The 17631-nt window shown below is 43.2% G+C and overlaps 1 protein-coding gene across 1 annotated transcript in view; it reads right to left on the reverse strand.

Annotated features, from left to right (window-relative positions):
* Window positions 1-5182: 5182 nt before the first annotated feature.
* Window positions 5183-17631, reverse strand: part of thsd7ab (thrombospondin, type I, domain containing 7Ab) — a 116735-nt gene continuing 104286 nt past the window's right edge. The window contains exons 27-32 of the mRNA XM_029503836.1: window positions 12592-12765; window positions 9730-9828; window positions 8883-8965; window positions 7191-7404; window positions 5540-5627; window positions 5183-5330 (exon numbers count right to left, since the gene is read on the reverse strand). Of these exons, the coding sequence (XP_029359696.1) occupies window positions 5183-5330; window positions 5540-5627; window positions 7191-7404; window positions 8883-8965; window positions 9730-9828; window positions 12592-12765 (806 nt within the window). The remainder of the gene's footprint in view (window positions 5331-5539; window positions 5628-7190; window positions 7405-8882; window positions 8966-9729; window positions 9829-12591; window positions 12766-17631) is intronic.

Here is a 17631-nt window from a genome sequence, read left to right on the forward strand (position 1 = left end):
TGTTTTGTTTGTATTATTTTTTGTATTTTCTTTTTAGCTCATGAAGTGGCTGTAAAACAGGAGCTATGACACGGTTTATTATATGAAATACGTTTTTTAACTCAGACTTTCCTCAAAAGGAAAACAAATTTAGTCTCTTTGTGTGAATATGTACTGTAGTATATACTGTGCTACAGAGTACAAATGTGCGTCCCGTTCAAGTGTTACAAACTGTGTTCCAGGACTGTTAGTACTTCGTTATTGTCAGTAAGGCAGAAATGACATTTGCATGACGTGAATGGATTAAATCGGTTGATCCTTCTTTTTCTTTCACCGCTAAATTTCAGCTTTTCCCCAATGGACTTCTGTAGATAAAAACAAAGGTAAAGGATTTGTATTGAATCAGATTTTTTTTATTTTTTATTTATTTCATGGTTAAAAAGCTCGATAGCAGGAGATTCATTAAAGGACGAGGCCTGCTGCTGAAACTGGACTTTAGATCGCTTGATAATTGCATCTGGGCAGAAATACAGTGATAACACCAGACGAAATCTACAAACCACAAAAGGTACTTTACTACAACCAAAAGATCAGTTGTGAGAAATAAAATCTATACATATATTTACTCGAAATTCACACTTGTTTTGTAGAATGTGACACGTCTGAACGTCTTTTCCCGTCGCCGTTGTTTCTCGTTTCCGTGGTGACCTCGGCTGTTCCTCTTCTTAATGGTTTTGTCTTGTGGAAGAGGCAGTGTTTTATGGCAATAGAAGGTAGAAGTCACATGTGCATATCATGCTGCACTAATATAGTGCAATGTAGTGCCTGAAACAAAGCGAGGGTGGAGGCGGGCAGGCAGGCAGGAGTTTCCACCAACTGATTGCAGGTTACTCCTCCATCGGCATCGTACAAATCAGTTTATCCCACAAACTCAGGCCTGTGCGCCTCTGAACCAAGCAAAAGAAATAAATAAGTAAAAAAAAAAAAAAAGAAATCACAAAAGAAAGAGAAAGAAAGAGAAGAAATGCCTCCCTTTTGTTCAAGACTGGAAAAGAGATTTGAGTCAAAACTCGGTTGAGGATTGAGAAAAAAGGAGTCCAAACCTTTTTATGGAGATTTTCCTCTCCCTCCTCCTCCTCCTCCTCTTCCCTGCGGTGACTTTTGGCAACGTACGAGCCGTCAGAGCATCCTAAGCCTCCAGCTACTCAGCATTTTTAGGGACAAGCAGAAAAGCATGTTGGGGTGGGTTGGAGCTTGTGCCGCCATGTTCAGAGACAGCAGCAGGGAGCCGGGTCTGTCTCCTGACTCCCCCTTACGTCTGAAACAAGTCTTCTTCTGATCACGGATGTGTGGACGTGAAGTGGTGGGGGGGGGCAGAAAAAAGGCATTTCATTGAACAGGTTGGAGGTCAGGAAGGCTGTTGCAAAAGAAAATATTGAATCGAACAAAACCAAAAGGGGTTGGGCGGGGGGCGGGGGGGGGCAGGATGGATCTCTAGCTGAAATGGTTAAACCTCACTGGTGTCTCTGCTAAGAGGATTTTCTGTGACGTGTCCATTCACGATGCAAACATCCATGTCCTTCTCTGCAATGGTTTGATGAAGTGGGTTTCTATGACGGGTGAGGTGTCCTGGGGGGGGACTACATGTCCGTGTCCCCGTCGTAGGCGAGCGTCAGAGGTTTTAGTCGGTTGTTTTGCTGCCTCTGTCTCTGAGGTCTCTTTGGCTTTTTGCTGTGTGAAAAGAGGGAAACAGAATCAGAGAGGAAGTGGAGCTCTTCTCCACCCCACCTCCACCTCCCACCCCCACCCCCCATCCACAAAATACCACACCCGTCATCGTGCCAGATGAACGTGGCAATGATGAGATGAGGTTGACGTCACAGGACACAACAACTTCACTTTCTATTCAACAGTCTGCTCCGATTCATCCGTTTCGTTGGATGGAAAACTTTAAAGTCACTTCTCATTGATACTTTGAAAGGATCTGTATTTTATCTTATCACCAACAAATCTCATGAAAAGACCAAAAGTCTTGAGCTTCAGGCCGTTCCTCGTACTCATACGTACATCGGTCGCATACGTGCAGCTTCCTAAAAAGGCGAATTCTCTGAAAACAATCACAGCGTTTAGTGAAACAGGGCTAAATAGTAAATTTGCTGAGGACTATTTTCTGCTGTGGATGAACACACGTTTAGTGAGCTCCTGGCTCTAAATGAGCTGGTTCCCATCCACCTGTTTTTATGCATTTTCTTTATTTGCGCGTTAAAAGTTATTTGTGTCAGTAAAACAAAAACTGCAAAAAGAAAGTGAAGCGTGTAACCGTCACTTTTCAGCAGCTTTTGCTGCGGACATTAAAGGCGGCGTCAGATGAAAACAGCAGATCTGGGAGGGAAGATGAGGAGACAGCTTCAGGATTTCTATTTCCATCAGGCTGTTTTCTGCATTGTTTTCACTGATTGAGGCCTTTAATGGCTCAAACCAATTCTTAAAACTCACATTATCATTCATTTGGATCTTTTTTTGTTCTCAGATAATTTTGGATGGAAGTCTAACTAATGCCGCTTTACGTTGCTCGCCGAAGTGTTTTTAGAAGCTTTAGTAGCTTTGCAGGTGGATTAAGATGTATAATCATCAACAGGAAGTGTTTGTTAGAAGGACGGGGCTCTTGAGGGTTTTGGTCTTTTCATGGCTTTGTGGACAAAAACAGAAATTATGATCAAATTCATCAGTTAAAAAATCCACAGAGTCAGCTGCCTGTCTGGACAGATTATCAGAGCAACAAACTGACCTCGACACCTGCAAACTACTTTCAATGAGTCCGAAAATTGGACAATTTCCTTTACAGAAAAAAAGGCCCCTTCTTTATTAAATATAAATCTGCACAGACAGAATCTAATCTGCACTCGGAAAAAAACTGTCTAGAGTGGAGACCAGGATCACTGCAGAGAAGGCTCAATATGTTAGAATATTAACCAGAGTACGGGCTGACAGGTTTCACACAAACACGGTTTGTTGTCACGGAAAAGAACTCGTACGTCACGAGTCATCTAAAAGCATTAAAAAGGTATTAGTCGCTTCATTTACATGCACACGTGCCAGACGTTTGCTGCTTTGCCTCCAGGGGCGGGAAAGCAGCGTTAGAAGACGACGCCTGATTTTTCTACCTTTGTGTTTCTGTGAGCTGTCAGCGCTGCCTCAGATGCAAGATCTCTCACTCATGTCTCAAAGTGGCACGGCGTTTTATGTCGTCTGGAGACGGATGTGAAAGACAGTAAAGCTAATATTTAGCAGGGCCTTCTCATCTCATATCGTCGCTCTCCTGTTGCTTACGTCTCCAGCTGCTTGTCCAATTAACTCCTCTAAACATGAAACGCTTTCCCACTAACTTTCTGCCAAAGACAACAGCGACATGTGATGCGATTGTCTCTGGAGAACAGTGAGAATATTCTGGCTTGAAGAGACGATTGGGAGAGCTGTTGTGGGAGTTTCCTCTGGATAGTTTCAGCGCAGAGGAGCTGACAAATTCTCAACATGAACGGCAAAAACCAAAAATAAATCACAAATTAATAATCTGCAGCCACCAACGTCGTCCTTCGTCTTTCATCTGTGGCTTTGGCATGTTTGCAGATATTGAGTGGAGCAGCACTGCTCCTGTTGTTTTGTTGAAAAATTCAGAAAAAAAAAGGCTCATTTAATCTAACCAACAACCCAAAACCCTCCAAGAAGTCTGATCATTAAGTCACTAAGCTTTTAGAAGCTACGTATTCAATACTCTTAATCAGAAAATGACTGCTCAACAAAGAGAACAAACATCAATACACAAGAACGTAACACACAGAAGATGAGCTTTTACTATGAAAGGACGTGAGATGGAGGAAGGAAACATGCTGGCCTACTTCCTCTTTTGGCCACAAGAGGACAGTGTGAGCTCACCAACAGGAAGTACAGTCCAGGGTTTAAGTCTGATCCCTGCAGATTGTCAGATGTGTCTGTTGTTGGTCTGGACTTACACCTTCAGCTCTAACTACACTACTACACAAACACACTGATGCACTCTTGAGTGTGTAACAACACAATGAAAACACAACTAATCAACACATCCTCCTAGGGAGACACAGAGCGGTCTAAATGACGGTGTGTCGACTGTGCTAAGCTAACATGCTAACCCCCCCCGTTTACACCTGCCAGTGAAGGGAACCATCTTGTTTGTGTGTAAATGAGACAGAAAGGAAGTTGTGTTTATTTGTTAATTTGACTTTGTTCCTCTGGAGTCCGATGCATCTCCTTTGAGAAGCCTTGTTGATTAAAAATGCAGATGAATAAAATGTTTTTAGAAACACAACACTTAAAGACAGACACTAATTAGAAACTAGAATTTGTTGTATTTTAAATCTTTTCATTTGACATTCATTCATATTTCTGCTGGAGGGAAATACTGCTGCTTTTAATTAACATTTAATTGGCTGTAATAATAATCTGACTTTTCAAACTAAAATTGAAAATCATTTCTGGTTATAAATTAAACATGTAAATTATATTAATGTGTCCAAAACCTAATGCAGGCTTTTTTACTTTTAACTTTTGCAACAGAATTTTATTTTGTGAACTTCCTTCTTGCCAAGAGTCAAATGGGAACCCAGTTCAGTTAGTTTCATGTAAAGTAGAAAAACCTGTGTCATTAGTTAACTTTAGCTGTGTTGATTGTTGTATTTTTGAAATTTAAGACAGAGGGTGTCTCTTTAGCACGGCCTCGTGTTTAGCGTTCAGCCAGTTGAATCATATCGACCTTCTCCTTCGGGGAGAAAAAAAAAAAAAATCCAATAAACATTTTACTAAATGTCCTTCAAGTGAAGGACGTCTGTGTTTCCTGTGACTGCTGTGAAATGGATCCCTCCAAACAGGAAGTATAAGCGCGAGGTGAGAGAGTTCGACAAGACCCCAACTACTGATCAAAGGCCTTCTCCAGGTAAACAGAATCTACGTGGCCGTCACGCTCTAGAAGGAAAAAAAAAAAAATCAAAAATCTACATGGACTGAGGAAAAAGTGAAAAATCCTCCTGGCGGTTCGTCCTCACCTGCACCGGCACCTTCTGTCAGGAAGTCAGGCAGGACGTGTGACACTTCTCACAGAGGTCACAGGTCAAGGACAACAGGCACTTATAGTGGAGGGTGTGAGGGGGGACGTGAACCCTTCACATCCTCATTAGCTGCTGCTGCTGCTTTGAGCCAGCTCTTGGCAGTCGGGACAGGTGTAACTCATCTCATGTGCATTTTGCCCCATCCAGACTGCCGTCCCGTTGGCGTCAGCCTCTTGGGCCTTAAGAGAGCGATGCACCTCGACACAGCAGCTGCTGCTCTCACACGGGGGGGGTGGGGGGAGGGGGTGGCATGAGGGAAGCAAAAAAAAAACAAAAAACACATATATATACAGATGAAACACAAAATGTGACGTGAGGGAGGAGGCGCTGGACTCGAGGTGGGTGGAGGGAAAATAAGGATGGGTCGGTTTCATGAATGAGGACGACGAGAAATAGGGGGAAGATTAAACTGGTCCACTCACCAAGCTAGGTATATCATAGACACTATGAATATGAGGAGCACAAAGGCTCCGGCTGCTACACCGTACACCCACATCTTCAGCTTCCCATCTGTGGAGGAGGAGGCTCGTCAGTACGTCTGTTTACACGGCAACACGGCCAAAACCCGTCACATGACACCAACACATTCCTGCAAATCCTGCCGTCTAAGAACACTTTATGATCACACAGCCAAAGATTTACAGTCCAGTTTCATCAAGCACCAACAAAATACTCTGTGGAATAAAACAGAGGAGGGCTTCGTCGGTGTAAGACAATGTTCAGCGTTTGTTGCAAAAGTTTGACTCGTAAAAAAAAAAGTACTTGAACTAATTAAGACAAGTACAAAAGTTTGGGCGCCCCTTTGGACGTATCAAGGTTTATGTTGCAGTCAGCAGCACAGCAGACACCTGTGCTAATTAACTTTCTGCCAGCTAACAGAAAAACAATATAAAGATAGTTCAGTATTTAAGTTAAAACGGCAAATCGTCCCCCACACTGTTCAACAGGAGCTGTTTCATTGGTACCTGATTCATACACGCTTCACTTTCTTTGTTTCACAAAACGCAAGAAGAAAAACTTTAAGTTACTTCGTAACAGCAGAAACTGTGCTGTAGAAAAAAATAAAATAAAATAAGAAAAGAAGGAGCAAACATTTGGAAGATAAACGATATGTGGAAGCGTTTGCTCCAGACAGACGTTAACTCAATCTGTTCTGCACTCTTGCATCCTAAATGTTTATTTTACTGTCATGCACCATCAGTCACGGCGGTCTGTGCAGACGCACTTCTCAAATGTTAATACACCAGCAGCTCGGAGGGGGAGGCGGCAACCTCCGTACTTTCATCCGAGGAGTCCTGCGTTTGTGAAAACGGGCCTGGTGCATCGTCGCCCAGCTGCATTTCGTGCACACAGTCGTGAGCACAAACGTGTTAAACCTAATGTTAATTAAACCCCGTCAGCACTAAATCTGCCTGATGCGAAGTGAGAGTAAAGCGCGTTCTTCTGTTGACACATGAAAACCTCTCAGCTTTATGTCTTAACTTCACTTCAGGGATTACATGCTGCTCTGCAGGTTGAGAAAAATTCTGGGCCTCCTAAAACCTTTTCCACTTTAGATAAACTTCAAAAGACAAAGTGGGCACTCAAGTAAAATTGAGGCTGTTTCTCTTATCCACGAGTGCAACGCGGAAATATTAAAAAGACTACAAACTCCTGACTTAAAACTTTCCCATCAACAAGAAGTTTTGCACTCTTTACCTTGAGATTCATTTCATTTTTGTGGTTGCCGTTGATTACGGGCCCTCCATCATCATCACTATTCAAAATATCAAATGTAAACCAGCTTGGTCGGTTTTCTTCCTCAACATTTCTGACTCAGAAGATTCTTCACGTGGTGGCTTTTGTAAGTAAAACTTGACAAATGAAAAATAGGAGCTGCTGCTGAGAACATTAAGGACGAGTTAGCTCCCCAAAAACATGACAGTTAGGAGATTAAAGATTTTTCACTTGACAGCAGCCATCGTTTACAAACGTCGCTCTCATTTTTCCCTCATGAATTATACATTTCGGGTTGAAGACTTGTGTGGATTTTGAAGCTGCAGTTGTGCTTGGTGTGGCCTGATGTGGTCTGACCTGGTCCGTAGGGCTGCAGGTACCAGGTCCGCCCGCTGCGTCCCGGCTGGATGGTGCTGGGCATGGTGGGGTTAACGGCTCGACTGGTCTTCACGTCGCCCTTCTTATCCCCAGCCGTGGGGATCTCCAGGACCGGGATGGGGGCGCACTGGTCCAGCTGCCCGGTGGAGGACAGCACCTCGGTGAAGCCCTCGTCGCACATGCAGATACCGGCCTGCAGGGGGCAGCACATTATCACATTTGGCTGCAGTAAACAGTACAAAGAAGAGTGGAGAATAATCTGGGGGGGTTCTGCTGGTTTACTGTTTTTGGTCAGATGTGGTGTGTCCTCAGCAGAGACTGTGCTGCTGAGGACACACAGTCTGTCGCACTCATTTAATCTAGATAAAAGCATCCACTTCCACAAAACCCAGAAACACCTGAGAGCTTGTTTGTGACCTCTCGGCCTCATTCTCATATTTCTACTAATACGTCTCTGACTCAGCCGGACAAAGCAGACAGCATTACCAGGTAGGGGATTCGGTGTGCTTCTTACCCACCACTACTCATCTGAGCATGAACGCTCTTTTATGCAACATAAACACAAAGTCACCTGAAATCTCCCCGGTGAAGTCTGATCTGGGGATGGTGTGCCTCGGTCCACAGTAGTAATGAAGCTGCTCATTAGACTCTGCAGCACCGTCGCCATGTTAGTTTATACTGTATTTTGAGGAGCTGGTGTAGTTGTAGGGCAGATAATTTCATCATGTAAGAAATCAACATCGAGTTGTACCGAAGAAGTAACTAAAGACTGAGAGCATCAACTCATTAGGAAAATATTTACCGAGCCAATAAACCAAGTGAGAAGTACGGTCATTTCCTCATAGACTTCAATCTTCAATACAATCTGTCTTCATTTTACTGCCAGTGTAGTCGATCCCTGATGGTCGTTAGATAAACTGCAGGTTTCAGGCTTCACTTTACAGCCCCGGTGTCTGCATCCATTTTTATGGACAGTCTACAGAGTTTATGGATCATTATGGAGGATCTAGTTAACGTTGAGCTGCATTATACAGAGAGGTGCTTCTGTGTTTCATTGGCATAAATACAGTGGAGAAAAAAAAAAAAAAAACTCCCATCGGTGAAATCTCGAGGCGGGAGGATTCATTACAGGGCTGCATTAGTTGGAACTGTCTGTACCTAATAAACTGGCAGATTTATCTCACCTGTGACCTCGCAGGTCACTTCTAATCTGATCAGTTTATTCTGAGGCTGCAGAGTCCGTCTGCACAACCGCACAGCAGCTGACAACCAGCTTTTACAGCTAAATCCAACCGTTGTTGTCGTTGTTGTTGTTTTTAACTATACAATCAGTTAAAATGGATAAACTCTGATCGTTACCAGCTGCTTGAGCTGCCGGACGAAAACTCATTCTCATTTTGATGCAGCACGGCTAAGGGAGGTGACGGAGGAATAGGCTTCACATCTCTGTGCTGCCATCATTTCACTGAAATTCAATTGTGGCAGCAGCGTATCACGGTGAGCACAGAGGACCTGTGCTTCCAGCTTTATGTCCTTTTGTTGTTTTTATTTTACACTGTTTATTGGATTTTTATTATAGATTTTATGCTACCGAATCCAAATTTTTTTATTTTTTATCCTCAACACTTGTTGTGGGTCAAATTGGTGATATGGGAACAGAAAGAAAATTACCTCGCTGCAGAAAGACTTGGGCATGAGGCAGGGGGGCTCACAGGAGCTGTTGTCCATTGGTGGGTTCATGGGAGGACAACCTCCTGCGGGTGAAAACACAATCAAAGCAAACAGGGTACACCTTTTTAAAAAGGAAGATGTCTGTGTGACCTGGAGGGGTCTCTGCTTTCAATACAAAGTAGATTTATTATACTCATCCATCCGTGTCTTTACATTGATGCAGCTGATGGAACCAGAATTATTATTTCATCCTATTTTAGGTGAGTGGTTATACTTTTATGCAGCCCTACCAGTTATATGAGCTGCCGTCGCCCACCACCTCAGCTTCTTATAGAAACGAGTCCAGGACAGTTCAATATATCGGAAATATTTGGTGTAAATTTTACCACCTATGTAAAACTGCCAGCTGCACTTCAGATTTACTGCTGAGCTGTAAGCTGCAGCTCCTCTCCTCACAGATAAACAAAGCAACACTGGCTATTATCGCTGTGTCAGAGCTGATGCTTTGGAAGATAATTTTTAAAGAAAAAGACGAAGTCCAGCCTCAGTCATCAGATGATTTGCTGGTTTTCTCAATATCTAAATACAGCACAGTTATTGGTCAGTTAATCATATTAATGAATCAATTATTCAAGAGGACAACCAGCAGAGAAAAATAATGTAAAACCATCAAGTTATTCACCAGCATTATGTAGAAATTTACATAAGATTCCTTTCACATATCGATTAAATGACTTTACGTGACCTTGGATCCGCAGAAAAAAAGTTTTTAATGGACTCAAGAAGACTCCAACCATAAGCCAACTCAATACCAGCTCCGCTTTTAGAAATTTCAAGAGTTCCTCACCGGTGACGTTGAGTCCATCTGAACGCTGGCACCACATTAAAGGGCGGGTGGAGTTTGAACGACTGCTGCTGAACCATTTGTACTCGTAACATTCGCCCCCTGGAAGCAAAAATAAAAAAACACTCAACAACCGTAAAGACCGTACAGTGGGAGTCTCGGCTAAAGACCATTAATCACTCCAAAGTCGGATTAATAAAGCAGCTGCTAAGTTATGGCTGTATAACAGGCTGCTGTCTTATCACTATCAGCGTGTCTTCACACAGAAGGGCCCAGTTCAATGTTTTAATCTTCAGTAAGAGCTTTTGCTTAATGACTTCCTATCAATGCTATTATGACTTTATCAATATCTCCATCAGTGCAGTAAATGACCATATTTCCCTGCGGAGTCGTGTGTAACCAATCATCAGTCCTGCCCATTTGCTTTAGTGTAAATGAAGAATTTAACCTTCAACAAAGCAAAGATCTGTTCTCCACAGGCCTGGGCACGCTGACGCCGCTCCAGTCGATGGCTCAGAAGGCTTCTTCCTTTACGTTCCTCCCTTTACTCATCTGGCTTTTTTTTTTTCTGGCTGTGGTGCGGCTGAGGTTGTTTTTCAGATGTTAAGTTATTGAATCACTCACTTCAGCTGGGATTCTCCAGCATCCTTTACGAGCAGAGAGGGGTTTTACTACTAAAGATATATTTATCAAAAGAAAAGCTGCTCTGGAAGCAGAAATAATGCCATAGAGTTAACCCCCCTCAAAAAGAGACGTTGGAAACACGAGAGTTTCTGTGAGAGATAAAAGAAGGAAAAGTCTTTATCTGACTTTATCTTGTGTCATTATGTCATTACAGCCGTTTTATATAAACCCTGTTTCACCAAAATGGTCTGCAGCTTGCCTGTTACATAAACCAGCACAGAAATGGGGGTTGATCATCATCTAGACATCAGCGGAGTCTGGAGTTTGGATTGGACGGCTCATCCAGAAGATGGAGGGTTTGGGGGGGGGGGGGGTTGGATGGGGGCCGGTCCCTCCGTCTGCTGCGTGAGTCCAGATTGGAATCTCAACATCATCAGGTCACGCTTTAATTTATGATCCAAAACCTGAAAAACCAATCCGGTTCTCAGCAGCCCCAGCGCCACGTTGTTTGAGCGCTAATTGGTAATTGTTGTAACCGAGATGGTGAACGTGGCGAAGATAATTCCTGCTGAACGTCATGCTGACGTTTGCGTTTAGCTCGGAGCACCGCTGTGGCTGACTACGGACTCACTGAGCTGCTTGACTGAGGAGTGTGAAGTCTCATTAAACCGGCAGACGCCCGGCCTCATGTTACATGTCTCCTTGGACTCTCACCTTGACTGGGCTGAGGTGTGTGAGTGCCTGAATCTCCGATGATATCTATCAGGTTTCAAACTCTTCAGCTGGAATCTGTATGTTGGAACCTCTGAAGTGAAAACATGATGCTAGATTCACATTGCATTATTGTTAAACTCCATATTATGAGGTTTATTTTTATAATTGTTGAAATGCAGAACAGACTGATGGTAGTATCCGTGAAAAATGTTGCTTCATTTGGCTGATGGTCAGTTTCAAAGGAACTGATTTTGTAGATAAAGCAGTAGAGCTGCCAGGAGGCGTCCATCACACTGACTTTAAAGCTGCATTTATTGACTTTTTTTTGTGCTAGGCTTTGGCAGCATTACCAGTTTTAAAATTGTGTTTCTGGCCACCTGATGAATGAAGGTTTCTCTAATATTCACTCATGTTCTTTTAAGTCTGCTTTGGCCAGTGCAAGTTTTACCCGCTGCCAGCTTTAAATTTGAAAACCCCAGAAAGAGCAAGAAGACTGTTTCATCAGGGATTAACTTTTATGTTGGTGGAGCTTTGGGTAGACCATCGACTATCTCTACTTGGCTTCCATTTCTTTGTTGCTGTTTTTTAGGGTTGCATTAAAGCAAAATGGTGCAGACTGAAAATCTCATGGTTTCAGTCTCTGCTCCTTTTTTATTGTTGTGTGGACACAAAGCACGGTGAGAATTAGTATACAGCAAAGTGTGCAACTGGGACACAGCTTCGTCCCCAGCCTCCCTTTCTCCGTCATCTTCCTCCGCCTTTGCTGGTCCTGGCCGGGTCTCTCTTCCCCCGTGTGCCTCGAGTGATGCTGTGAATCCAGGTCAGGAGAGGGAGGGCGGGGGAGGCGTGGCTACTGTAGACGTTGAGCTTTGGTGGTCGGGGGCAGTGGCGACGGCGGTGCTGATTCACACCCCACGCTGCAACCTAATGGCTGATTAATGCGCCTGGGGAGCCGCTGAGAACACAATGAGTGTGTGGTTTCACTCCATTTAGAGACCCGGCTTGAAAAATCCCATCTTGGAGAGCTCCAGTTGACCCGGAGTGCAGAGGAAAGCGGTTGTAGTAGTTTCTCTCAGTTATGTTTTAGACTCGGCACCAAGGTGGCTCAGCGGTTTGTACTTTCACCTCACAGGAAGAGAAATCTTCATCCGAGTCCCGTCGCCACTCCCTTCTCAACAATCTCAACACGTTTACTCTCTCTGCAGGTTTCCTCTGGTGTTCCAGTCTTGTCTGACAGTCCAAACGTACAGGTTCAGATGGATAGAGGGCTAAACAGCCTGCAGGCATGACCCTGGGTGTAGCTGTCTTTTGGTGTTGGGCCTGTGATGCATTGACAATCAGTCTGTCCCTGTGTGTCCCTCCCACCCACTCTATGAAGTCCGACCCCGACTTGTGCAGAGTAAATTGAAATGAATCGAGGTTTGGAGCTGCTGGGTAATTTCAGCGCAGTATAAGTTCTCTTTTCAAAGGGAGTTAGCGTCATTTGTCAAACTTTCCAGATGTGAGAAGGTCGAAGCTGTCACTCACCCGTGCAGGGCTGAGACTCCCACGCCTGGTCCGGACAGAGCTGCAGGTTTTCAGGCTCCTGGGCCAACACGGCTCGAGAGCGGACCTGAACCGAGCCGAAGTCCACGCCTGCTCCTTTGACGCACATGCTCACGCACGAGCTCCAGTCGGACCACTCCATCAGGTAGCACTCGCCTGCAGCAGAGAAGAGACAGATAGATGAAGGAGAAGATCTGATATTAAAAGACAGAACTAAAGTAAATAAAAAACAAAAAACATAAAAAACATCAAAAACATAAATAAAGTTTTGGGCACCTTTTAGAGCTATTCGTCTTAGTCACAAATTAACAGATGATTGCAGTTCTATTTCACAGCACAGCAAACAAAACAGTACCCAATTCAACACAAACTGTAAAATGAATCATAATTTCTCTCCGAAAATCAATTTTAAAATTGTGAACATACAAATAGAATGTTTAACAATTGAACTAAACACAAAAATAATTGAGCTTGATGTTGACTAAAAGCAAAAATATGTCACTTTAACTGAACTGAAACAAACCACAGAGTTTCAGGTGTGTTTCAGGGTAAACAGTCAATTACTATTTCAAATCAAGAAGCTAACAAATGAAGTCAGAGCAGACGAATTAGTTTACTTCACTCGCTCGCAGGTTTTGAAAAATCTGACCAATGACCTGTAAAAAAAAAAAAAAAGTCTGGACTGCGGCCACATCACAAATCTTTTAATTTCCTGAGTCAGTGTGCAGCCTCAGACACTCTGCTGCCTCCGAGGTTCAGGACTAAGAGGCCACCAGGTTTTTGCCTTCGTTTGAATATTAGTGTTTATTGTGTGAAACATTAATAAAATCTGCAGCTTTATTTGAGCGTCAGCTCTTCAGCTCTGACAGCGTTCATGCATTGTTCCACCCGTTTACTTATGGATGACAGCGGAGATGTATACGCAATGCGTGTCTATTATTTACATACCGTATCGTGTGAGTTTCAGGAGGAGAAAAAGGTGTTGGTTTTGATCACAACTGACAACTGCAGCTCATCAGACAGCAGGGGAAAAGGGGCGCAGGTCCAGGATGGCAGTGCATGAAAGTGTGTGTGTGTGTTCGTGAGGATGCAACCTGCCAGAATTCCCAAGCTGTCCCTGGCCCTGCACTAACAGCCCCGAATTTCCTCCCAAATCACAGCACACTACCTCCCTGCTCGGAACACAGTCTGGGCTTTTGATTGCTGTTTGATACTTCAGTGCTCCTGTAGTTTGGCAAAAGGGGGTTGGACTGACTTGTTATCTTCGGCAGCGTTTCTCAGTGTTTTCCATCTCAGGGACCGGCAGACCTCTGATGAGTTTTTTGTTGTTTTTTTTTTTTTTTTTCCTTCCAAAATAAGAAATCTGCCGCTGCAGACAAACGCCACACAGTTGTGAGATATAAATGATATCAGATGGTAGTTATTCCAAACCAGTTGTGGTTTGTAGAAAAATTACAACAATCTTCCCTTTATATGTTAGAGATAGTGAACGCTGAACGACCAGCGATTAACTCAAATAGATACAGAGAGCTTTGGAGATGAACTCCACATTTGTATTTTGTCAGAAGGAAGGAACAATAATAAATCCCCCTTCAGGGGCCGCTAACAGTGGAAATAACACATTTACATTTAAGTGGCAGGGTGTGCAAAGATGCTCGTTATCAAGCCGAATCAGACAGTAAATTGGGGGTTCGTTCTGCCAGCGTTTCTTATTGAAATGGTTGCTACATTTATCCAGGTGAAACGCTCACGTTCACGTCTCTGTGTGCTGCACAATAACGAGGGTGCATGACCCCCAACGTGAAGGGGGGGGGGCTGATGGACACAGAATCCGGCAGCCGTCGGGCCGGGCTCACCTGTCTGCTCCGCTGGGCAGAGCAGCTGACAAGCCTCCATCACAAAACCTGACAACAGCTCTTCAGACCCAACCTCTGAAGTTGTAATCCCATCTGTCATCTTTTTTTTTGTGCTCGACGTTCTGATGATATTGTGCTGTTTTTGGAAATCGTCCGTCAGTCACAGAGCGGTCCACAGGCCGTTTGTGTTGACTTCAGAAGCTGCAGTCATTACTGCTGTTATTGGTAAACACCCACTTCTACTTATTTCCAATAAAATGTTAACACTGAAAAAGATCCATCACTGTTAACCTTTTTAGACCCACATTAAGGGCGAGGGCTTCCTCAGGCTTTTATGTTTTTCCTCAAAAAGCTGCAGGTTTTTGTTTTTTTTTTCCTCCAAATGTCACCAAGTCTCCACATATTCACAATCAGCAAAACCTCAGTAAATTATATTTGTTGGTCAATACAGCTTTGGTAAGAGGGGATAGAAGAGATATTGATATTTCCTTATTTTACAGATAAAATCACTGTGAACCATAATAACTAAAGAAAAGTTCATCGCAGAAAGTTCAGGACTCTATAAAATGTTGTCATTATTATTATTGTTGTTGTTGTTGTTGTTGTGCCCATGTCCTCACAAAAGGGCCAATATAAGTTTTCTCATTCAACCTTAAATATGTACATTTTTTCTATGTTTACCTTCCCCCAGTTTTAATTTGAGAGAATTTAATCTATCGGCGGTAAAATCTGATCAGTTTCTGGGTATTTTTGTGTATTTATGCTGGTATAAATAAACACTGGTGGAAGCACCGTTTCCTTTCTCATCTCATCTGCTCTCCATTTCTGTTATATTTGTTGTTTGTTCCATATTCATTAGCGCAGACTGAGGACATTTAATTTCTTTATATGCTATCCAGTGACAATAAAGAGCTGAATAAAAACAATGAGGAGGCAACCGAAGATCCAGTTGTTTAGTGTTGAACTGTTTAAAGCTGAAATCTTTGTTTTTCTGTGAAGTGATCAATCTTCTCCTGTGGAGAGAACAACCCTGTGAGTGGGCTGCAGGTAATTTGAGCAGCGGACCCCTGTCCTGCATTATTTTTATTCAAATTATGTCAGAGTACGGTGGGCAGCGTGAAGAAATAAAACAGGAAGCTTCTGCCCGCTTACTTATAACTTCTTCGACTAAATGAAACTCTACTCTTGCAGATATTTCTGATTAAAGGCTTAGAGGGAAAAGAAAGGACAGTGCAATGACACTGTTTACAGAAATATAAGTTACAATGAGATATTAGTTTATAAGTTCCATGAAGGGGAAGTTTGTTATACCAGCAGAGAAAAAAAAAGCTAAATATCAGTATCAAGTACTGAAAAAGAGATACGTGATAGAGAGATGTTTACAAATGACACACAGTTGGGCTGATTGCAACAGAATTTAACTTCTGCGTTGTTTCAGTCAGAGACTCAGCAGCTAACGACGTGTCGACGTGAGACTTAACACGCCTGGACGATGCTCACAAAGACGCAGAGGGCTCAGCAGTCTCCTGAGTCTGAAGGCGACCGCCAAGGACGGAGGGAAAAGTCTGATGTGGAGAAAAGTTAACTGCCAGACTGTTCGTTTACTCTGCAATAAACCATGAAGGGGAGCTCATAGTAATCAAATAAAACCGCGCTGCTTTTCCATGGTCACATATCATGTAAATCACAACAGATGTCCGGCTCAGCATAAAGGCTGTGGAGAGACCTCATCACTCAGCAACAACAGCAAAAAAAAAAGAAAAGTCATCCTGTGCAGGTCGAGTGTGAAGTAACACTGCCAGGTTTGAGGGTTTGTTACCCACTGGGGCTACTCAAGCTGAAAATGTGTGCACACATGGCAGACTAACAAGCTCTGGGCGGAGGTATCCACCAAATGGCACGAGCATCGGTTCCACGCTTTATCTGAGGCTGCTTTAACAATTCTGCACAACGAGTGTAGTCAGCATGAAACTCAAAGGGCTTGAACAATAATAATAACCCCCCCCCCCAAAAAAAAAAAACAAAAAAAAAAAACAAACACACAACCTGGAGCTACGGTCCATTCACTGTTCCCCCAAAGCCCTCCAGTGTGCAGTGATTATGTGTTATTTATATCTTTGAGCAGCACTAAGTGGTCAGGCCGGGTTTGTCAGGCTTTAGGTTTCGAACAGTAAAAGAGACATTTAGCATCTAAAGAGTCTGGGGGGTTGAATTTTTATTTTTATTTTTTTTGAAGAGGAAAACTGTGAGGGATGTAATTAACAGCGTGCTCCTCTAGCTCCATAACTTACCAACTACAGCGGCGACATTAACTGTGATATTTTTACTGTCAGTCAGCATTTCATCAGCTAACTACACACTTTGTGGGGATCCAGGTCATGAATTCTGCTCAGCTGGGCTGAATTCACCTCAGTCAGCTGGCGCCCTGAGTGACTTCATGTTACACCATAAATACATTTTTTCTGGCTCCCTCTTTAAGACAAAGCAAAAAAACTCATGAACTACAGTTTGTTTAATTATCTGTTGAACCTTCCTTGAACTTGTCTGCTTCAATGTTGTGTTTTTCATTTATTTAGCCGTATTTCTCATTTCATGCTTTTATGCAGTATGCAAATCACTTGGAACTGCCTTTGTGTGTCAAATGTGTCGTTCTACGGCCTTACAGAGAGTCTGCTAAATACGGTCGGCACACATTTTCACATGAGTCATGTCTCTAATCAACACGGACAAAACACATACTCAGTCTGTTCTCTTGTAAATCAGCCTCTCTATTCAGATTGGAGGTGCATAAATGCATCACATTTGAACTTAACAGCGGAGCACATTGTGATTCAGTGAGGTTGCACCTCAGTTTACCATCTTGTCTTTCTTCTGAAAGCCCTGAGGGTTTTTGTTATCGCTCCTGAACATATTATTGATTTTTCCTCTATCACTGTGTGTCTGTACATGTGTGCGTTTTAATCATGTTGCTTTGGTGTTTTCCTTGCTGTACAAATGGAATAAATTGAATTGCAGGGGTCGTGGCTTTCATCTGGATCCGCCACTATTTTCACAATTTCTATTTCGCAGAAAGAGCAGGTGGTCCAAATAATCTGCACGTTCCACATAAAACAGAAAGCTACTCCTGATAGCGGCCACTCCGGCTTGATCGGGGGGGCTTTCGACA

Source organism: Echeneis naucrates, chromosome 6 (genome assembly GCF_900963305.1).
Source record: "Echeneis naucrates chromosome 6, fEcheNa1.1, whole genome shotgun sequence".
NCBI classification, from domain to species: domain Eukaryota; kingdom Metazoa; phylum Chordata; class Actinopteri; order Carangiformes; family Echeneidae; genus Echeneis; species Echeneis naucrates.